The sequence below is a fragment of the Mustela nigripes genome, chromosome 2 (genome assembly GCF_022355385.1).
Source record: "Mustela nigripes isolate SB6536 chromosome 2, MUSNIG.SB6536, whole genome shotgun sequence".
NCBI lineage: Eukaryota > Metazoa > Chordata > Mammalia > Carnivora > Mustelidae > Mustela > Mustela nigripes.
Window position 1 is genome coordinate 55,735,615 of NC_081558.1, and position 22,016 is coordinate 55,757,630.

At 54.3% G+C, this 22,016-nt stretch overlaps 2 protein-coding genes across 3 annotated transcripts in view; one reads left to right on the forward strand and one right to left on the reverse strand.

Moving 5' to 3' along the window:
• The window catches only part of XPC (XPC complex subunit, DNA damage recognition and repair factor), a 53,152-nt gene extending 48,565 nt beyond the window's left edge, over positions 1–4,587 (forward strand). For both annotated transcript variants that reach the window (XM_059390398.1, XM_059390399.1), the window contains exons 12-16: positions 850–984; positions 1,069–1,238; positions 1,745–1,838; positions 2,395–2,484; positions 3,608–4,587. In XM_059390398.1, the coding sequence (XP_059246381.1) occupies positions 850–984; positions 1,069–1,238; positions 1,745–1,838; positions 2,395–2,484; positions 3,608–3,823 (705 nt within the window). In that variant the 3' untranslated portion in view covers positions 3,824–4,587. The remainder of the gene's footprint in view (positions 1–849; positions 985–1,068; positions 1,239–1,744; positions 1,839–2,394; positions 2,485–3,607) is intronic.
• A 1,020-nt stretch (positions 4,588–5,607) lies between these two features.
• Positions 5,608–22,008, reverse strand: TMEM43 (transmembrane protein 43). The gene is made up of 12 exons (XM_059390401.1): positions 21,829–22,008; positions 17,644–17,793; positions 16,679–16,813; positions 15,965–16,059; positions 15,200–15,249; positions 14,864–14,933; positions 14,029–14,099; positions 13,116–13,237; positions 12,754–12,828; positions 12,166–12,267; positions 9,489–9,606; positions 5,608–7,641 (listed from the first exon to the last, which is right to left on the reverse strand). The coding sequence occupies exons 1-12, from the start codon at positions 21,838–21,840 to the stop codon at positions 7,439–7,441; spliced, it is 1,203 nt and encodes a 400-aa protein (XP_059246384.1). The 5' UTR covers positions 21,841–22,008; the 3' UTR covers positions 5,608–7,438.
• Between the last annotated feature and the right edge of the window lie 8 nt (positions 22,009–22,016).

Sequence of the window (22,016 nt, forward strand, 5' to 3'; positions counted from 1 at the left end):
GACAGAGGCCTGGGCACTTCGGGCTGCTGAATGCACACCCGGGAGAGGAATCCAGGGCTGACTTTTCTAACCTGAGAAAGACCAAAGGAAGAAAAAGCATTTAATTATGTCTTAGTCTAATGGGGGAATTTGTAAGATGGATCTTTCGAGCATGCAAGACATGTGACATTTTTTAAGGGTTGTAATACAGGCTAGGCTGTATATGGCCCTTTCCAAAAAAACGTGCTGAGTCCTGAGCCAGAGGCGCCCAGTGTGCCCATCCTGCTCCTCCTTGTGACATGTACGCAGCTTTCTTGCTCATGCTCCCCAGTGAAACTTCTGGGCACTAGACATGGTCAGGTAGTGTGCGGCGGGTCCCATGCTGTCAGTGCCTTCCAGAATGCATGACACAGCTAGTTCCCGGGTTTAAATCCCAGCCCTGTCACTCACTGAGCGATGGGACTTCAGTGACTTCATCTCCAGGCCCCAGTGACCCTGTCTGCGATGAAGGTAGAGCACGTGGTGTGGCTGGTAAAAGCCTGGTTCTGGCCCTCTGGCCTGTGGCTGTAGGCAGTGGCTTGCAGCTCGCGGGTCACCCATCTGTCTGCGCAGTGGAGACAGTGGTGGGACCGCCCTCTGGGGCACAGTGCATAGAGCAGGGACCATCTGCAGGTGCTGGCTAGCAGCAGCTGTCCTTGTGGCCACGGTGGTACTAGGCACTGTAAGCAGGTGGGAAGTGCGTGCATCTCGGGCTCATGGAGGTTAAATGAGGCCATGGGTTCAGGAAAGCCCTCAGCACAGTACTCGGTATATAGTAAGTGCTCTGAAAGCTGTGGTCCTCCTCTAAACTGGCTGTTCCCTCTGGTGCAGATGGTGAAAGGCTACTCCAACCGGGCCCGGAAGGCCCGCCTTGCTGAGCCCCAGCTGCAGGACCACAACGACCTGGGCCTGTTTGGCGAGTGGCAGACGGAGGAGTACCAGCCGCCTGTGGCTGTGGATGGCAAGGTGAGGGCAGTGTTGTGATGGGTCAGGACCGGCCTGCTGCACACTGCTGCTGGCTAGACCGGCTGTGCTACCCTCTCTCTGCAGGTCCCCCGGAATGAGTTTGGGAACGTGTACCTCTTCCTGCCCAGCATGATGCCCATTGGCTGCGTCCAGCTCAACCTGCCCAACCTGCACCGCGTGGCCCGCAAGCTGGACATTGACTGTGTCCAGGCCATCACCGGCTTCGATTTCCATAAAGGCTACTCCCATCCCATGTGCGTGAGGGTCCTTCTGCAGCACCGGCAGGAGGGCTGGGCTGTCCTAGAGGAGGGGCAGGAAGTCGATGTCGGGGTTGAGGCCATTTTCCGGGTTTTACTCTGGATTTGCCAAGTCAGCCTTAACTCTTTACCTTTTCCTTTCACACTTTTACTCGGGCTGACTGCCTCCATCCAGAGGCAGCAAAACCAATGAAACCACATGCTCGTGATGCTAGATGAAAACCATCTCCTGGGGGTTGGGGACAAGGGACCAGGCGAGGTCAGCACGTTTCTTGGTTAGGTGACCTCTGTCATCCCAGCGGGTGGGGGTGGGCGTGGGGAAGATGCAGGGCCGGAGTCCACAGGGTGCTCTCGGCAGCTAGGGCTGGGACTGCAGATACCTGATACCTGGAAATTCTTTGGGGAGCAGCTGGTTGGCCTCTGCAAGGGGGAGGCGAGGCTGGAGGGAGGCGAGGCTGGAGGCGGCAGCCTCAAGTAGGGCCATCCTTGTTGCGTCCTTACAGAACCGATGGGTACATTGTCTGCGAGGAATACAAAGATGTGCTCCTAGCTGCCTGGGAGAAGGAGCAGGCGCTCATTGAGAAGCGGGAGAAGGAGGTGAGCCATGTGGCCAGGGTGGGTTGGGTGGGGGCCTGAGGTGAAAGCAGAAGGGCGGGGAACACGAGCCCCCACGTGGGGGCAGGTGCCCCACTTGCACTGTGGGTAACAGGAGGGACCGTGGGCCCCGAAGCTCTTTCCAGCTGTCAGACGCCAGAGGGCACCCTAGGGAGCCAGCCCTGGATAAACAGGGTCCTGTCCTTACCTCACCATCCAGCATCCCTGTCCACTGTGTACCTGGATCCCGGCTCTGGTGGCTGCCGCACCTGCCATCCACCACTGCCTCTACTGAAAGGCATTGCCTGTGATCCAAGCCTCCACCTTAAAGATGTTCAAGTTGCTAACAGTTAAAAAGAGGCTTCTGTTTTGGTGCCTTTTACATGCATCACTTTATAAAATCATGCTCCTTTAAAACAGACATGGCATGGTTGAGAAACTCTTAACCGAAGAATCTGATTTTGGATCTTTAGATCTTCAGATGTTCATAGGTTCCATCTAGACACTTTTCCTGAAAGTGATAGTACTTAACATTTTGTGTTCTTTGTTTTGCCTGCAGAAAAGAGAGAAACGGGCCCTCGGGAACTGGAAGCTGTTGGTCAGGGGACTGCTCATCAGGGAGAGGCTGAAGCTTCGCTATGGGGACGAGGTCAGTGTGGCTTTTTTGGAAAGAGACAAGCTCAAGTGGAAGAGGGGGACTCAGAACCCTGGGCCTGGATTCTGTCCAGAGATGCCTTGTTTTGTCACCAGAGTCCTGTGTCTCTGAGGCACCTGTGTCCTTAACTTTCCTTGTTGGGAACCGGGTCCCTGGTGTGTGCCTCAGCTGTCCTTCCAGCCCTCAGCCCAACAACCCCCTTTCCTGCTCCCATCTGCCACAAGCAGGTGCCTGCTGGGTCTGAGCTCATGCTGAGCCCATCCAGGGAGGGACAGGCACCCTGTGTGTCTGTGTTTGAGGTGCCCTCCGTAGCCTGGCTGCACTTCCTGTGCCTGTGACTATCCTCCAGGGCCGGGGTTGCTCACTTAAGTCGTGTTTCATGGTACCTTCCCTGGGCTGGGCCAGCCTGTGCGAGGTGGATGTGTCGCCCTCAGAGGGTCTCCCAGAGGGGCAGAGGCCCCTCCACATGGTTATGTGGTGAGATCAGTATTGGGTTAGAAATGTGCTCTTGGCACAGCTATAACCACACCCGTTTTCTCCCTGTCTGCAACTCCACATGCTGCCAGTTTGCCTTTAAAACTGGCAAAATATTCTTGACACGCTCTTCCCTCAAATCCCCTGGGTGACGTCTCACCAGGCTCTATGTTGATTTCGTCCACCCACATGCTCTACCTGCATCCAAACCCTCCATGCCCAGCTCCCCAGTGGGTCCTGGTCAGGGAGTGCCTCCTCGGAACATTTGGCACAGAAAGCTGGTCCTGTGCAGTTGAAGACGGTAGTGCGCTTTTGTGCAGGAGTGAGGTAAAGAAGTGCAAAGCACCAGTCCTGTGATCTACATTCCGTTGTACGCTCCCTGAGCGCGGTCCCCTGCATAAACATTTTTGTTTCCCAGCACTGAGCCCAGAGCAAGTTCTCCAGTCCCTGCTCGGTGGAGTCCCCAGTGTGAGGCAGGCTCTCCCCCAGCCCCGTGTGGTGGCCCTCCCTGCCCTCCCAAAGCCACTGGCTGGAGGAGGGGGGGCGTCGGGGTGGCTGCTGCTTGGGGCTTGACTGCCCTCTGGCGGTGCTCCCTGCCATCTGATGGCTGACTTGAGGCCCACCATTGTCCCTCCCCATCCAGAGAGAGGAGAGAGCTCTCCAAGGACCTGCTGGAGGTGGACTGTCTTCTGATGAAGAGGAGGGGACCAGCTCTCAAGCAGAAGCATCGAGGATCCTGGCTGCCTCCTGGCCCCAGAACCGAGAGGCTGAAGAACAACAGAAACCAAAGTGCCCTAAGAAGACCAAAAAGGAGAAGGTGGCTGCGGCCTCCCACCTGTTCCCTTTTGAGAGGCTGTGATGGGAGTGGCCACCTGTTGAACCCCACACCTGCCTTGGGGGATGTACCGGCCCTGGTGGCTGTGGTATCTCCTCTGAGAAGGCAGAGAAGCAGTGTGTGCTATGGATGAGGGCCAGGGGACAGGGGGGTTAAGCTGAGGGGGTGCTGTGGGTCTGGTCTTGCCCGGGCCTTGTCGGATAGATGTGGGGTAGGGCTTTCGGAGCTGTCCATCTCTGCACCTTATACTTTGAGCTCTGGGACACTTCCCAGGAGACTCTCCCACCACCTTGATGTCGCTTAGCCGCCTTTGGAAACAGGAGTCCATTTTCTTATAGAAACCACTGGCTGATTTAGAAATGCACAGTTCCTTTCAGGTGAGTTCTTCATCTGTCAGACCCTCATGCTTTTGCCTCTCCTGCAGCTGGTGGAGCCTTTCTATCAGGGCCATGCCTTTTTCTCTCAGCCAGATGTACTAACACTGCCTAATGATGCCTCTTCATGGGTTAGGGAGAGCAGTTGGGAAGTATGGGCATCTCCAGTTTTGATGGTAGCGGGACCCACTTTTGGAAGTAACGTTTCAGGGTGGCAGAAGACTCAAACCAAGAGCTGAAATCAGGAAAGGAAACACACTGAGAGTTAAAGAAATGTTAGTGAAAGTGGGTTAGTGTCAGCCAGATTTTATCCACTGTGGATAAATTTATAAAAGCTCTATGCATTGTAGATATTCAGGAGAAATAACTTTTGTAACATTTTGAGGAAAAAAATAAAACATTTACCTAAAAAGACTCAGCTCTGCGTTTTTCTTTCAGATTTATGGTCGGCTAAGAACACCCGCATGACAGAGTGATTTGTCCATATATGAGACTAAAGACCAGGTTTTGTTCTCAGGTAGATGGTGAACTCATCATTCCACACATGGAAATTTTTCTTCCTACGTTCAAGTGAGGAGAGATGTTACTTAACCTTTGACAGGAGCCCTTAAAAATCGGAGCCAGTTCTATCCAAGGGAAACAAACAAAACACTTGGGGTGTGACTCATCAGCAGTGAGAGCTTGGCTGGAGGGCTGGTGTGGAACAACAAACCGGGGTTGCCATGGAAACTGCAGAGCCTTGCACTTCCGGACCCTAGAAGCAAGCAACCTGTTACTCACTCCGGCCCATGTCTGCTCCTTAGAGGCATTATGGAACCGAACCTCAGGTCTGACAAAGAAGAGGTGGTTTTAGGAAATCACCTGCTTTAGAGCTTGTCGCAAAGCGTACACAAATTGTCAGCTCCAGGGCAGACAGTCAACAGCTCTGCTTCTGAACAGGAGGCAAAAAGGGAAAAGGTGCTGTGCCACAAGGCAGGCATGTCATGGGCTTGAGTTCACTGAGGCCTCACCATGGTGCTGGAGGGAGAACAGCCTCACTGCCATTTTCTAGATGAGGAAGCTGAGAGGCAGGGATCGCAGACGCACCACTGTCACACAGCCAGGCTTGGGGCTGGAACTCGGGTCTGTGTTGACCTAAAGCCCCGGGGTGGAGGGGCCCTATCACATGGTGTCACACTGTGGCTCCAGCCACCTTTTCTGACGCATTCTGAAGTTGGGGGAGGTTTGAGTACTTTAAATCAATCCAAAAACAAAGTGGGCTTTGGTAAGTAAGGCTTCAAAGTGCCAAAAGTATCGAGCTGCCTTTTTAAGAAAAATAGATACCTATTTTAACTACTAAAAGCTACTTAGAACTGAATTCTAAAAATTCATTTGGTTCTTAGTTCTGTGGCTGAATTGCTTAAGAGAAATTTCAAAAAAAGAGTAACGGCAAGGTCCTATAAAAGCTATTTTAAAATTTATTTTGAATTCTTATCAAAAAATACAAAGATAATACAAATTTCATGATTTCCCAAAGACTTCAAATATTTAACATTCTTTTGCTCTTTAAAAACAGGACTGAAATTTGTAGTAATTTAAAATCTGTACCAGAACAAGTTACACAAACCAAATCCCACAGATAGCTACCACCTAGATGTACTGTTTTCCAGAAGCATCCTTTAAGAGTTTAGAGATTCAGTGACAACTGCAGCAGTGAATACTGTATCAGTTCTTAGATCGAGAGATGTCATCTCTGGGACCAGCTGTCGGCGTGAAGAATCTCAAGCCACCACAGACCTCGCAGGCTAACGAGATTGTCAGGGTGCTAGTTTTGCGAGTTCCGATCACTTATTCAACCACCAACCAATTTTTGAAAGCAGCCATTCCCAGCCAGGGAGAGTAAGTCCAAGTCCAAGTCATAAAAAGATAAAGGGTACACGAAAGATCTTTTAAACCATCAAGGTGACATCATTCTCGATCTTTCAGCGGGGGGTGAGAGGGAACAGGGGGAAGTACACGTAGATTGTACATAGCAGTGAAGCTATGGACGTTCTAGAAGTCACTCAGCGGCAGGTGCCCAGTGGCTTAAGGGAAAGTCTCACCCCTCTGCCCCACAGCAAAAGGAATGAGGCCTGAGAGCTGCACAAGCCTCAGGCCTCCAGTTCCTGATTCAAGTTGATGGGGGTCACGCTGAGGGAGACCACTTAGGAAAGCTTCCCACCTCTTCCTTTAATGGTTAGCTAAAAACTCAAAATTCATCTTCAAGGAAATCGGTTGTTTCTGATGCCAGAGGATGAAAGGAAAGGCCTTTCCCCGCCTTGTACAAATTCCCATTTCCTCCCAGAATGGAAGCCCTTGGCAAGCGCTAGCTTCAAAAGCATCTTCGAGCCTTCCACTGGCCCCAAGTACTGAAAGAGCAAACTTTCTTAAACCAGGAAGTCACACCCCCGTTTCATACATTCCTGTGCCTGAATGAACTTCAATGGACAGATTATAAGGAGTTTTTCTGTAACAGTCTGAATGGTTCATCATTTAAGCAGGGCTTTGTTTGTTTGAATCTGATTTGAAACAATTACCTTTTCGGGTAGAAGACCCATGAAGCATATAACAAAGGCAAACAACCTTCGGGACCTCTGGAAATCCTACATACGAAGTTTCTGGCTAAACCATAAAATACACATCAAGCCCACCAAATGTCTCATTTTCCTTACCATGACCTCAGGGGAAGTCCTCTTTTTTGAGTACCAAGGTGGGTTCTGTGCCCAGGCTGGATGGGGGGCACCTGTGCACGGCGGGGAGGGGAGTGTGCTCAGTCTGTCCTGGCACTCGGCCCTGCTCAGGGACAGCGAGAACGCTGGCCCTGTGGGCTCACAGTGGACACCAACTGTGACAGAGCCCTGGCACTTGTCTCCAAGGAGAGGGGTGCGGCAAGTTATCAGGCAGCAGTCTGTGCAGTGTTACCACCTCCCTGTCTGCAGATTTCAGCTAAGCGAAGCACGGGAACCGGCCACACAGTCCCAAGAGAGGGGAAGGAAGCAAGGAGGGCACCTGTGACCCTGCCAGATGGGGACTGCCTTCTGCTCACCAGAGCTGCCCACTGGCAAGCAAAACAGGGGGAACACATAAATCAGTACCTGACACCTGTGCACAGAGCCAAGTGTGGCTCCTCATGAAGCGGAGCAGGCGCAGAATCCAAAATTGACTTGGGGTCAAGAGGGGCAGGGGGAGAGGGGGAGGAGCAGGATCCTGAGGCTCACACGGGTGGGGCTGGGCACCAGGGCCTGATTCACTCCAGCTTCTTGGCTGGTACCCGCGTCCGAGCAACGATGATGGGCACCAGGGCCAGGGAGCCGATGAAGAGGGCCCACAGGGGCCGGTAAAAGAGCCAGCCGGCAGCTATGGTTAGCAGGGTCAGCGACGTGGCCACGCAGAAGGCAAAGGCTTTCAGGCCAATGTTCACCAGGTCTCGGAAGACGGGAAACCAGTCCACTGTGGGGAAGAGAAAGGTGGTGAGGCTTCTGAGGCCACCAGGCTCTGCATCACATGAGGTGAGCAGGTCGCTCCTGTCTGTAGACAAGGATGGGCCGACGATGTCCAGGGGTTTGGGGCGGAAGGCAAACAGCCTCCCATGAGAGCTGGTGGATCCAGAGAAGGTGTGTGCCCCGGGTACCACGCACCACTCCAGGAGCAGGCAGGTGGAAGTGCCTTGTAGCCTTTAAGACTGGATGTCACTCTCAGTCAGAAGCCAAGAGAAGACATCTGGTCGCAAGGGTGGCGTGTTGCATTTGCCACACTGGCCCAGTATGGTGAAGTCTAGGACCCAGCTAATCCATCTGGACTTACTCTGTCCTTGGCCTGTCTATCCCTCCAGGTTGGCATTCCCTAGCTGATGTCAGTCTGTGGGGGGAATTCCCCCTCAGTTCTAGAAGGCCCCCGCAGTCTGTTGCCACTGGGTTTGCAGAGCAAGGCCTGCTGCCCTGCCATGACTATAGGACCCTGCAGGCCACTTCTTGGCTCCTCTTGGTCTGTTCCCACCAATACCCCACCATAGCCCTCCTAATAAGCAGAGTTCATGTTTTTGTGCATTGACCATATGCAGGGCACCGTGTGGACCATCTCTTCAAACCGCCTGGGGAGGCTGGTATTATTCTTACCCTCCTTTTACCCACAAGGTCACAGGCCCAGGGAGTTCAACTTGCCCAATGTCCTGCAGCTAGAAAGTGCCAGACCCAGGTTTTAAACCCAAGACTGTCTGAGGCCAGAGCCTGAGCTCTTAGCCGTGGTTCTGAGCCTTGAGAGGACAGGGACTTTGTTCTGCTCATTGCATTTCTCTCTGGAGCTTAGAGTAGTGTCCTAAACAGCAGGCACTCAGTAAGTACTCACTGCCTGAAGAGAACAGTGAATGAGGGCTTCTGCCTTGTAACTTCCCCAGTCACTCCACCTGCACTTCTGACCGACTCCAAAAATGCCTTGGAGGGGAGGAAGTGTCCTTTTTCCTCCTAGCCTGGGAGGTACTGTGGCCAGACCTCTTCTCAGCCAGAAAGGGTAAAGAGGGGAGAGGTTTCTGTGCGGCCCGGCACAGGCTGGACACAGTCAACAGACTGGGTATGGACACACTGGGGTAAAGGCTTGCCTGCGAGTCCCCTGAGATGCCATCCTCCCAGATCAACAGTGTGGGGCCAGCACTTACTCAGTCACCCAGGGCCTCAGTCCTACACCAGGCCGGGTCACCTGGCAACTGCTAAGCTCACTGGTGCCAACTCTGGCCAAGTGTGTCACCCAGTACTCTGCCTTGTGCTCCAACTTGTTGGTTGCCCCAAACTGGGCCCAGGTCTTGGGGTGGGGAGGGAACCACCATGGTTGGGGGGGGGGGTGTTTCCTATTAGCCAAATATCCACAAAACTCTGCCTACAAGGTGAGGTAACTGAAGCTGAGACAGAAAGGGCACGGCCCCAGTGTCCCAGAACTCTGACATAACCGATTTCAGGGGCTGGCTAGCCTGCTCGCTGTGCTGCTTCACTTGTGGAGTAAAGGGCTAAAAGAAGGAGCAGGTGGGCTGGGGACAGAAGGCTCTCAGATCCCCAGGCCTAGACCAGCCTCCTAGGAGCTGGAACTCCCCACCCCACCCCTGAAAGCCTTTATCCTTCGTATCTGTCTTCTTCGGCCCATTCAGCCCAGTGCTGTGGAGCAGGACACAGACATGGACCAGTTGCCCGCTCTTGGCCCTGAAGAGCACTGCGAGCTAGAAAGGGCCACAGACGCGTGAGCAGCACAGAGGCGGCACACGGGCCCACACGAGGGTGAACTAGATCCCCCCGACCTGTCTGCACACCTACCCAAGGTGTAGAGGATCCGGGTCATGAGGGTGAGGCCCATAAACATGGCCATCCAGCCAGCAGCCCGCAAGCCCCACGTCTTCATGGAGTTGCTCTTCTGTTCTCTACGAAACACCTCCTGCAGGACAAAGCCGGGGAGAGGTGTCACGTCTCCGGTCTCCTAGGGGCCCCCGTCTCGCCGGATGGCAGGGCAGGTGCCAAGGGGTGCATTCCATGCCCACCTAGGAGCCGCTGGCCATTTCCGAGCAGACAGGATGTAAGGGCACTTTGCCTGCCCAGGCCTAAGCGTCTGCCCCATAGATGAAGGTAAGAGTCTTTAGCCCATCGCCTTGGCTGGCATGCCTTGCCCGGCCCTTCCTCTGATAGCAGTGTGCGTGGTGCTTCACCTCAGATGCTCTTCCAGCGACTCTGGCATGCCTCACCTTCCACGTCGCCCCTGCTTCTCCGCACCTGCAGCTGCCCCCTCCCTCAGGCTGTTCTCTGCACCTCAGCAGCAGCGTCAGTCCCATGTCCTCCCCGCCAGTGACCCCTCTCCCCCCAGCTTCCAGCTACAGCCCTGGGTTGGGCCTTCCGCTGCCCACATGCTGTCCGACACCAACCCTGTAGCCTCCCTGACACCTGGTCCTTTCTGTCGCATCTCCCTCAGTGAGTGCTACAGCCACCTCCTGCCTGCACAGGCCACGACTGGGGTGTTTCACAGCTTGTGCCTCCCCACAGGGACCACCAAAATCCAGGGACCACCTAAATCCTATCAAGCTGTGTCCCCGTTTCCCCAAATCTCTCACCACAATTACACTTTCTCACCAGGACCACTCCAAGACCCTCCTCCCACTGGTCTCCCTGCTTCCGTCACCTCCTCCCCCATGGCCCCCAGCCAAGGCCCTGCCGCCTGTCTGGGACCAGGTCAAATGTCCACCTCCTGCCCCTGGGCCTTTGCACGTGTGCTGGCTCCACCTAGATAGAGCTGGTTTGCCCACAGTCCTGCCCAGTCAGCTCCCACACTTCTTCCAGTGTTGGCTTGAATGTGTTTCTTTGGAGAGGCCCCCGTCGTTATCTAGGACAATAACAGTAACAGCAGCTAACACTTAGTGTCTGCCATCTATCAGTCACTGTCCTCAGTGCTTTCCAGCATTGCTTTACTTAAACCTGAAACTAACTTCACAAGGTAGACATGCTCATCTCCAGTTTACAGATTAGGAAATGGAGCCTCAGAATAAATGGATGCATAATCTTTACAACAACTAAATAAAGTAGGGATCATAATTCTTATTCTCCAAGAAGATAAACAATGGGCCCAAGGTCCTGTAGCCCACGGAAAGCAGAGCGGGGCTTGACCTGGGCCATGTCCGGGGTCCATACTTGTCCATGCGCAACCTTCCTGCCTCTGGGACTGGAATCTGGGCATCCTGACTCACAGGGGCTGGGTTCCTCCTCAGGGTCCTCACCACCTCTATGGCTTAGGACCTTCTCTCCTGGCTTGGCAGAGACCCCAGACCCTGTGCCAGAGGTCCAGGGTGGTCAGTGTGGTCCAAGACTTCCCGCCTGGGAAGTTTGGAGGCCACTCCTCTCTGGGGGGACAGTGTGGAGACCCAGGCCTCCACTTGCAGGGGGCTGAAGTGCACAGAGCTGCTGGAGAGAGAGGTGGCCTCAGCAGGGCCTCCTAATTTTAGAAAGTCCCTGAGAGCGGCTGATGGAAAGGGTGACTCATCCCCGCCCAAGTGGGAGGTGGCAGCTGTGCCCCAAGGCTGGTAACCGGCTGCCACACCCTGGTCCTGGATAAAGGAAAAGGCCAGGCCCATCACCACCTGGAGTTGGGGGCTAAAGTGAGAAAGACGGCAGTTGAGGGCCTAATAACAGGGTTGGAAGGCCACAGCTACGCCTTATCCCCCCAGCCACTAGCCCTTTCTCTTATGGATTGGAGTCCTGCAGTCCTACTCCAGGTAAGCACAGAACTTCCCATCAGTGACACACAGTGTTCACCAACAACGCAAAACAATTTTTTCCATTAAAGAAAAGGGTTTCTGCCTAGAGAAGAGAGGCTAAGTTTTAGGGCCTGCAACAGAACTACCCATGATCAGCCAAGGACAGGACTCCAGTGACGTATGACCCTCCCCAGTTTACAGATGGGGATGGGGTACGGCCCTCACTCCCGTCCAGGACTCTGTGGCCCTAAATCCCCCCACTTTCCTGAAGCTCTGAAAGAAGTCCCACACCCCTATGGAGGCCCCTGCCCACTGGGTAGCCCTGCCTCCTCTGGGCAGCACCTGCCAGGGGAACCCTTGTGCTCCCGTTCCTGCCTTGGTGACCGCCTGACCCCCGCATGCTGCTGGCTCTGAGTCCACCTTCTTCACTTGTGATGCAGCCAAACTGTCACTCAGCGAGGCCTCTGCTGACCCCTCTGCTGACCTCCTCTGCCCCCACATTCACAACACTCAGTACAAGGGTATCCTCCCTCATTGCTTCTTCTGGCGAGTTGCCCCCACAGGAGACTAGAAGCCTGAGGAGTAGGAGGGGTGTGCTGTGCCCCCTCTTGTCCCCTTCGTGCTGCACACACACGGAGACTTACTCCTTCCATTTGCACAGACCATGCTCTCCGTGTAGGCATGGACTGAACAACTCGAGGTGGGGATGGGGAGGGAGGGAGCTGCCTTCCCTTCCCTCACACAAATGGACTCACCTCTGCCGAGAAGTCCCCATGGTGCAGGAGAAGCAAGGTATCCCCAGACTTGGTGGAGTAGGGGAGTAGCTGGTCACCCCGCTGCCGGGCGATCACAGTGACCTGGTCAGAGACCTTAGCATCAGAGCCGAGGGGATCAGCTGGCCCTGCCCAGCACCCCTCGCGCTGTGTGCCCCCTGGGGCAGCTGGGCTGAGCTGCTTTGTTTCAGGCTCCAGGGAGGACCCCTCACAGGGGAAGGGCTGGAACTTCAGGTGACAGGGTCAGGCACCTGAGACCAAGTAGTTATAGGGCAAAAACTAGGAGCCAGGGGGAAGAAAAGCTGCATGCAATTGGCAGAACTCTCACCAGCATCACTAGGCAGTCTCTGCAAAGCTGCCTGGGAGCAGCCCCGTAACCTGCGGCCCACGGACGCCCGCAGACGGTTGTCCAGCACACGGGCTCTGAAGCCACTCAGAGGCAGGGCCGCCTGGGTACGGAGGGGAGTGCATGCACGCGTGGCCTAGAGGAGGGGTCCCCCCACTCAGGGCACCGTGCACAGTGGGAGCTGAGGAGGCCCTGCCTGGCTCGGCCCTGGGGAAGCTGGTTACCACATGAGCTGGGCCCAGGTCAGGGTCGTCGCCACTCAGCCCCGCATAGGAGAAGGACACGCGCAGGTCTCCAACCTGGGGGTGGAAGAGAAGTGGGCTGGGGTACGCCAGTAGCAGCCAGCCTGGTCCTGTGTCCGTGGCCCCATCGAATCCCAAAGCTCACACGCTCTTCCTGCTTGCACACTGTTGCCCAGGTGCTCCCAGCACCTCAAGGCTTCTCCTTTCCAATCTCGTTTGGCCAAGCAGTTCAACTGAATCGAAACCGTGTCCCAAGCAGGAATGTGTCCCCTGTGTGTTGTCCAAGGGGTGGTAATCCCAGGGCCCTAATCTCTGCTGTGTGAGCAGCCCAAGCCCCTACGTACCTCCGGATACTTGGGGTTTTCACTGTGGTAGAAGTAGTCTCCCCGGCGAATGATATCCACGTGCGGGTCCTCCAGCTTGGACAGGCTCAGCGGTTTGAAGTTGTCCACTTTGTCAATGAGGCCTGGGAGTGTGCAGTGGTCACAATAGTGGTGTGCAAACAACCTCCCCCAGTCGGCACACCCCTTGACCTGACCTCCTTCCCATCGGGAGCACCCTTCTCCGACCCCTCCTTCTGTACTGCGGGGGTCCCCTTCAGTCTCTGCCTTCTCCAGGAAGCCTTCCTGTCTGCCCTCATGGCCAGCAGGAGCCACTGCAGCTCCGGGAACAGCCTGAGCCCTGCACCCCTTCTGCCTTGGATGCTGTTACCTGTCCGTGCCTGGCTCCCCTGCTGCGTGTAGTACCCTTGAGGCTGGGGCTGCCTGGCACAGCAGCCACCAGTCAAGCGACAAGGCAGATGGCAGACAAGCTAGGCCCTGGAGCTTCCTGGCGGAGCGCTGGGGCTCCACCCTTCCTCCCCTGCCCTGGCTACTTGGTGCCTGCATGTTTTCTCTCCCACGCCAGGCGCTGCCTTGTCCCTTTAGAACCTCTCTTTGGAGTCACTTTGGGGGTGGCTTCCTGCAATGAATTGCTCACCCCTTGGGGGGGCAGTCTTGTCTCTACCACTGGCTCTCAGCTTTGTCTGATCAGATCAGGCACCAGCAAGGCCTGGTAGTTATTCTCCAGAAGAGACCGTGTCTCAGAGGAGCCGGCTGGGGTGGGGCTCTTCTGTACAAGTCCCCCTACTCCTGGGACCCGCCTTCCCTCCGGCAGGCTCATCCCGCACCTGTACCCGCACCGCTCCTGGGAGGAAGCCAAGTAGAAGCACAGGGCCTCTGGGTGCTGCTGGCTCATCTGAAGGGGCTGGAGACTCACCTGCTGAGAGGAAGAATCTGCCAATCTGGACGAAAGGGGCTGTGGCCGTGAACGACTCCACCGCCATCGTGCTGTGGGAGAGAGAAGGGGCTACTGGCAGAGTACGGTGCCGGCTGGGAGCTCTGCGGGTTTCTTTGGGTTATGCCCAGCAGGGTTCCCACCCAGGGGGCTCCTGCAAGTCCAGACCAGCCTAGGCACTTTGTCTTCACCACACCTACGCCCAGGATGCTCCTGTCCTCCTCGCCCGAGTAAAGCACCCTCCTCCTGTCTCCTATAACCCAGTGCTTCGTACTTCCTTGCCTAGGCCCCTACCGGCCTCCCCCTCCCCAGCCACCTATTGTCAGATGGAACTTCTGTGGACTTCACAGCCTCCCTGACCCTTCCCAGCCCCAGGGAGCTCCCAACCCATCCTGGCACAGCCCTGCCCAAGCCATGCTCCAGCGCTAAGACCAGCTCACCACCTCTATTTCTCTGACCTAGCCGCTCTCTGCCAAAATCCTACAAAAGCCCACATCAAATTCCATTGCCTCCTGAACACCCTTCTTGATTATCTTTCCACCCACATGGCTATTCCCACCCTGGCTCTGGACATGCAAGTTCCTTCAGGCACTCGGGTCCAGGCCCTTCGTTCTTGACTAGTGTGAGGGGAGCCTGTGTGGGCTCAGGAAGTTGGGTCCTGCCCAGCCTGGGAGTTGGCCTCAGAACCAAGTCCCCGACTTTCATCAGTTCACAAGGCAGAAGGAACTCAATCCCATCACTCAGATGAGGAAGCTGAGGCTGGGGACCCTTGAGGAGTAGCCAAGACTGTGCTCAGGCCTGGGCACCCAGCTCTCACCTGGGATTCTTGTGGCCAATCTCCCGGTCGAAGTTTCTGCTGTTGACGATTTCTGACCTCCATTCGGTGTCTGTCACAGGGAGAGGGAAAAACTCAGAAACATGGTAAGAGTGGCCACATGTCTGAGGCCCACTGGCTCTGTCCTTTTATCTATGCCTGTGGTCACTTCAGTGCTGGAACGGTGGCTCCTGGAGCCTCACTGAATGGAACAGCAGGACCCTGAGGACCGGCACCCAGGGTTTCCGATGCCTGATTCCACGCCTTTCCCACTGCCGTCAGTCTCCGCTAAGGGCAGAGACCCCATGTATGCGGAGATAGGGGGGTGGCGGTACTCACTGTAGGAGTACCTTGTCTCTGTCTTCACCTGCCCATCTTCAGTGTACTCCCTGCGGGGAAAGCACAGGCAGCCCCAGAGTTAGCCTCTCACCCCAGAAGCATTCCCATCTCTAAGCATCTCCGGCTGGAAGCAACTTGGGCCACCAGGTCAAAATCCCTAAATGAGAGCAGGCCTTGTCTGGAGCAGCCTGGTAAGAGGGTGCTGACTCCCCACCATGCAGTCCTCTCCACCCCTTTAAGGCCCATGCTGAAGAAAAGAGCTTTCTCATCCTGAGTTGAAATGTGCTTCCACTAGGCCCACACCAAGGGTGGCAGCCCTGCCTTGAGCTCAGAGACCTGGCTGCACCCTCTGTGCCAGATAGCCCCACGGAGGCCCCCCTTCTCCAGCTGCCTTGGCTCCCCTAGCCACCTCTTCACCCCTCACTCACAGTCCATGCTGCTCAGCTCCAAGGGGCCCCTGGCTGCCTAAGGATGTCTGCCCTCAGACTCATACTAGGACAGGACATAGTTCGGGGCCATCTCTGCTCTGGTCTGGGAGAGGACACAGAGCCCACACATAGGAAAGCACTGTCTGCAGCCTGGATCCAGACATGTTTTGAGCCTGGGCATCCCCCGATGGGGTAGTACACAAGGGGGCTAATTCGTCTTCCCTCCTTCTTGGAGCCACTCTCATTAGAAGCATCAAGATCAAAAGCCACCTGTGTTGTATCCCAACACCTGTCACTCTAGTATTCCTGCCTGAGGAGTCAGTCCCTGGCCACTCACCTGGACTCCTCGGTTTCCACCCACTGGTACATTTCCACGTGCCGGCGTAGCTTCACAGCTGGGAGGCGGACCCCATAGTTTGGATCAGACAAGAGCTTCGAAAAGAATCACACAAGTCAAAACACAGAACAGAGGCCAAGGCTCCCATGAGCCCAGGATGCCAGAGAAAGAGGGACTGGACAAGAGACCGGCACAAAGGACAGGAACACAGCGGAGACTACCATGGCTATCTTGGGCGGGAGAGTCGGGTGAGGCTGCCCATCCTAAGTCCTTCACACCCACTGCCCGGGGACAGGGAGCCTCATGGTCCCGGCTTGGTTGGCAAGGTCCGATGGCATGGTGCCAAAAACAGTGTACTAGGGTTCAAACACAAGAGATCAGACAACTGGAGTCCCTTTCAGCCCTGTGCCAGCCACACACGCTGAGCCTAACCGCTAAAGCACCTTGTTGTAAGGCTCTGGCCATGGGCCAAGCACCGTGCCAAGAGGTGAGTGACCTAATCCCACTGACTGCTCAGAGCAGGTATGCTCTGCATTTTACAGATAAAGATGCTGAGACTCAAGTGATTGGTCCACACAGCTGCTGAGTGATGCGGCCGGGAGTCACACATGTGTGCCCATCTCCAGAGCCCACGTGCTCAAAATCCTCACCCAGACAACATCCAGCCATGTGCCCTGAGCATCTGGTGGGGTCAGCAACCTTTCTCAAATGTACCTTGGATGTCCGCAGGGCCCCAATGATGTGTACCAGCCTTCCCTCGTTCTCTGGGGCCACGGTGTGGATGCTGTCAGGGGACACCACAAGTGAGAGCCCCTCAGCCAGGGAAGTTGCTGTCTTCAGTGCACGGCCCTGTGAGCAAAAGGGAGTGAGGCCACCTTTCAACTTAGGTGTGGTTCAACAGTTGGGCTCATGGCAGTATATCCCAGCAGTCTGGGACCTTGGGAAACATGGAGACTCATCTCCCCATTTTACAGTTGGAAAACTGAGGCCTGGTGAGTGGCACAGTTGGAACTGGAGCCAAAGACTCCTGCTTTCCCAGGCAGCCCTCTTCTTGCTGCACACCCCAACTCCCCTAATTCTCAGCACCACCCCATGCTGGGAACAGCTGGTGCTTTTGTCTGTGTGCCCCCCCCCCCCCATCTTACTCTGCCTTTTTCCCTCCACTCCTGAGTCCTTATAGCTTCTATGGGCCCATCTGTACTGCTGCCCAAAACATGTGACCCAGGCCTAGCCAATCAGAACATGGGTCCACTGTCCACAGGGATTAGTTCAGAGAGAGGACTGAGACAAGCCAGGACACTAACCCATTTCTCTGCAACTGTTGCTAAGTTGATTTTGGAAGAGATGGGGCTGCTAAGTTAAGAGGCAACAGATGGAAAAATGGAGACTCCTAGTGACCCAACATGAACACCTGGATCCAGCCATGCCTGAACCTGTTGCCACCCCAGGATTTCAGGCATGTGAACCAATCCATTTGTCTTCCTACTTAGGGCAGTTATAAGACAGGTCACAAGAGAAAGAATTCTGATTAATACAGCACCATCACCCTCCCCCTCCACCCTACTTGTTGTAAAATCTAGGTAGGCCCTATTAGCACATCCAGCCTCTGGATTCATAGCCTTTGCTCTCTGATACTGCAGGGACCCTCACTCTGTACAGAGGGAAGCCAGACATTTTACCTCATTGGTGAAAATTAAGTAGAAGGAGAGTAGGAAGGTCATGAGCCCCACAAACATCCCACCCGAGGTCTCGCTGAGCCGTTCCAAGAAGCCTGGCTGGGGGTTGGTTGTCATTTTGACATGTTCTCTCCTGTTAGTCGTACTGGAATACTGAGGAAAAAATATTTTAAGAAATCAAAATGAAAATCAGTTTTTTAAAAAGTAAATTGAATTTTGCTATTTGTGTATACTAGTTTCAGTTATATACAGTAAAAATGCACAGATATTAAGCATAAAGTTTGATGAGTTTTGACAAATGCTTATCCCATTTGGCGGACACCCAGATCAAGATACGGGACCCTTCTATCATCCCAGAAGTTACCTTGTGCCTCTTTCCTGCCAATACTCTTCTCTTCCCACCTCCTAGTGGTAACATGTCCTTGAGTTTGTATCATTACAGATGACTCTTGCCTCTTACAGAAGCCAATATAAATGGGGCCATCATACAGCACAACCTCTTTTCTGTCCAGATGCTGAGACGGGTCATCTACACTGCGGTGGTAGCTCATTCCTTTACATGGCCCAGTAGTACTCTGTCTAGGAGCATACAGCATTTGCTGACTTGGCCACCAGTGGATGGGTATTTTGATTGTTTCCAGTTTTTAGCTATTATACACAATGCTTCATGAACATTCCTGTAAAGTCTTTATGAAGACATGTGCTTTCATTTCCCTTGGGTATTGGGTAACGAGTACCCATGGAGGAGGGAAATTGCTGGATCACAGGGATGATGTATGTTTTTAAGAAACTGCCAAACTGTTTTACGAAGAGGTTATCAGACATACACAATTAATTTGATTCAACAAACTTGAACAACACTTGAACACTTCAGCTTCCCAAGGGCTGTGCTGGGTCTTGCAGGGGTGAGGGGAGGTTGCAGGGCCACTGAGCTGCAGGCACAAATAGTACTAAGCCGTGCTGAGTGTTCAGTGAGGAGCAGGTCCAGTGCCAAATGAGGGACCCCTGCCGGCTGGGGGATCCCAGCAGGTTCCAGGGCCTGAGCAGATGGTGTTGAATACAGATCTCAGAGGCAGACCCTGGAGTACATCCCTAGTATGGTCAGTGGGTCAAGTTTCATCCAGGCAATAACAGAAGTATGGTTTGAAGTGTGGCCATTGCGGACTATCATTATCAATGGCAGAATTCCAGAGTCACAGGAGTGGGTTTCAATTCAGGCTACGGGACCTGGGGCGAGCAATTAACCCCTTTATGCCCTTCATTTCCTTGTCAGTAAAATGGGGATAAAAATCCAGTATACAGTATTCTGGTAAGAACCAAAGGTCTTAATTATCAGACAGCTCAGTGCCTAGGACATAGGCCATAATGTACGGGTGCAAAGGGTGGGAATGTTATCACCTTTCTCTGCAATGGACAGCAAGACCAGTGCCATGGCTGGGGGTACGCTGACAAAAGTCACAAAGGTGTAAAGTGGTTCTGAGATGCGCACTCAGAGTGAGCCAAGCCCCTGGCACAGGGGCCCAGAGGAAAGATTCGGGTTAATCTCTGCCTGAATAAGGCTGATGCCATATTCTCTGACTGACCCCCAATGCCCCCAGCCCAGGCCTGCCAGAGTCCAGATGTCCATTAGATTCAGAAATGGTCTTAAATTTCCACACCATTGGGAAACATTAGTAGAGCAGTTCACTGCAGGCAGGTAGGTGACCATCAAACATAATGATGGCAGTGGCAACATGCCAGTCTGTCACAGGTCAGGCACAGGAAAGCTATTGCTATCCCATTTCACGGCTGAGGAAAACAAGGCTCATCAGTTACATCATCAGCCCAGATCACTCAGCCTCTAAGAGGGAGAGTTAGGTTTCATATCTGGACAGACCAGAGGCCATTCTCCGACCACTTTACTCCAAGCCACATTCCTCATAAGGAGGAAATGAACACTGGGCTGTAAGGAGAGCTGAACACTGGAAGCCAGCTGCAGAGAGCGCCAGGAAAAGGAGTCCGTTCCGCTATTAGAGCACAGCCCCCAAACTGGAAGCCAGCAGGCTATGATTTCCTTCTGGGCCTCCCCTCAGCATCCATCCAGGAGCCAATGCCAAAGAGAGGAGCTCATGGAAGGGTTTGGAGGGAAGAAAGAAAGGCTCAGGAAGATGTACTTCAGTCTACGGTGGGGGTAGGGTGGGCTATGACAGGGCACACTCTGCCCACATTCCAAAACAAAATCCCAGTAAACATGGAGGTCTTGGAATGGAGGACGACGGTGATTTCCTCCACCCATATCTCCCTAAAGGACGATTTCCCTATCCTGAGGGAGATCTTCCAGTGCCTCTCTTCTTCCCCTTCAAGGTCATCTTTGAGCTCCTTATCTTGATGTTGGCTCCTTGATATGTGCTGAATATATACATGGGTCCTCAGTGAGCACTCTAGGCTCAGGAGCAAAGAGCAATGAGTGATGGAACAGAAACTGACACGCAGACCCTGAGAATTACTAACTGTGTAACCCTGCGTTAGTTGCTCTACCTCTCTGATCCAGTTTACTCCCATACAAAATGGCGATGTTTCACAGTACCTCTGTCACAGGGCAGTTCTGTCGTTATACCAATTAAGAAATCCTGTCGCCTCCCTGCTCCACCCCACCAGCTTCAGAAATTTCTTCCTCACCAGGTCTGGTGGCTCCAGTAAGCGTGCGCCCAGCTCCTGGGTGACTCAGCAAAGGTTTGGCTGCAGAAGATACCTACATTCATACACATTCCTTGGCAAAGAGCACGTGCCAGTATACCCAAGACGGTCTGTGCCCACTGGGGCCATCTGTGTCAGACTGTGAATATAGTTTTTTTTTTTTTTTTTTAATGTATTAAGCTCCCTCTATGCACCAGGCACTGTAGGAAGCACAGACTGACTCCCTTAAACTTCACACTAACAGATCCCCACGAAGAAACACAAACCCAGAGTGATTAGGGCCACACCGCTCTGACAGGAAGAAACTGGATTTGCCCCCAGAGCCTGCTGTCTTCAGTATCTTTCTGTGAAGTAGCTGGCCAAGCCAGCTGTGAGGCCCTGGGCAAATGCCTTCACCTGCTGGGGGAAATTCTCCATCTGTAGAACATGGTATGGGGGTAGGCTGGTCTCTGGGCTGTCTTCTCCCCTGGCAGACCCTGGGTCCCGGATTACCTCTGAAAATTTTCCAGGGGCAGCATTGGAAGTTTCTAGGTCTCTTAGACAACTCCAATTGAGGCGGAGCATACTAGGGCTGTCAGTGATACAAACCTCCTCTCCAGGGCTATAGGGGGCAGAGAGGGATCTTGGGGACAGAGGAGGGGCTGGAAGGAGGGTGTAACAGGCCAGGGGAGAGAAGCTAGGACATTCCAGCAAAGCAGGAGGGAGGGAGCGTCCTGGGGCTGGCAGGGCACCAGGGCTGGCTCCACAAGCACTTTCACACAGTATCGGAGTGGTGAGTCACCAGGCTCTCCCACACCCAGCACCGCGGTGGGAGGTGCTTGCTCGGTTTGTTGAATGAATGTTGGGCTTAAATCTTAAATCGAAAGGTTCCTGAGAGGGATAGGCTGCAGGGAGAAACGGCCCACAGGCTTTTGAAAGGAAGCACCTGCAGCCATGACGTCTCTAACCAAATACACCTAGGAAGACAAGGGGCTGGGCAGAGGAAAATGCTCCCTCTCACAGTCATCCTAACTCCTCCGCTCTCAATCTCGCCCGCACCCTTTTGCAGCATCACAGCCTCGGTTTAGACGCTTCCCCAGGGGAACTCCCTGCCCGTCCGCACAACCCAGTCTGTCAGTTGATGAATAAGTTCCACCTGAGCGGTATCGGCTTCCCCACCCTTCCCGTGGACCTGCTTCTTCGGAGGTCGCGTCCAGTTCTCACAGCCCGTAAAGGAGAAGCCCAAGGGCCCGGGTGGGAGCTGAGAATGAAAGGAAGGGCTGCGAGAAGGCGCCCTAGCACAAGGAGATCCCAATGCCAGGAACAACACTGTGTCTCCCTCCCCGCAAACGTGCGGCCCGACAAGAAGGTCCGGACAGACCAAGAGAGGTGAACGGACGTATTAGCGGCCGGAAACCCGGAACAAGGGCATGTAGAGGGAGAAGGGACCCGCACAGACAAGGGAAGACGGACCCAGGCGGCCCCTTCGGGGAGATGGGGAAGATGGGGTCCAGCAGACCAGGAGACACTCACGTTCGCGGCCATGGTGGGACCCGGCTGGGCGCTCACCCACGCTGTGCTCGGCTACGGAACGGGTTACCGCCTGAGTGCAAAGCCCAGAGGCCTCTCGCCCGACAAAAAGCTGCGAAAATCCGCGCGAAGCCTGGAATCAGAGACGACGTGCAAAAGTTACAGCCCCGAGAGCCACAGCTTTCCTGCTC

Excerpts from the sequence above, each read along its gene's own strand:
- TMEM43 (XM_059390401.1), bottom strand. Across the intron at positions 12,829-13,115 it reads AAAACCCCAAGTATCCGGAG|GTTGGAGACCTGCGCGTGTC; the intron begins GTACGTAGGGGC and ends TTCCACCCCCAG. Across the intron at positions 7,642-9,488 it reads CCGGATCCTCTACACCTTGG|TGGACTGGTTTCCCGTCTTC; the intron begins GTAGGTGTGCAG and ends TCTTCCCCACAG.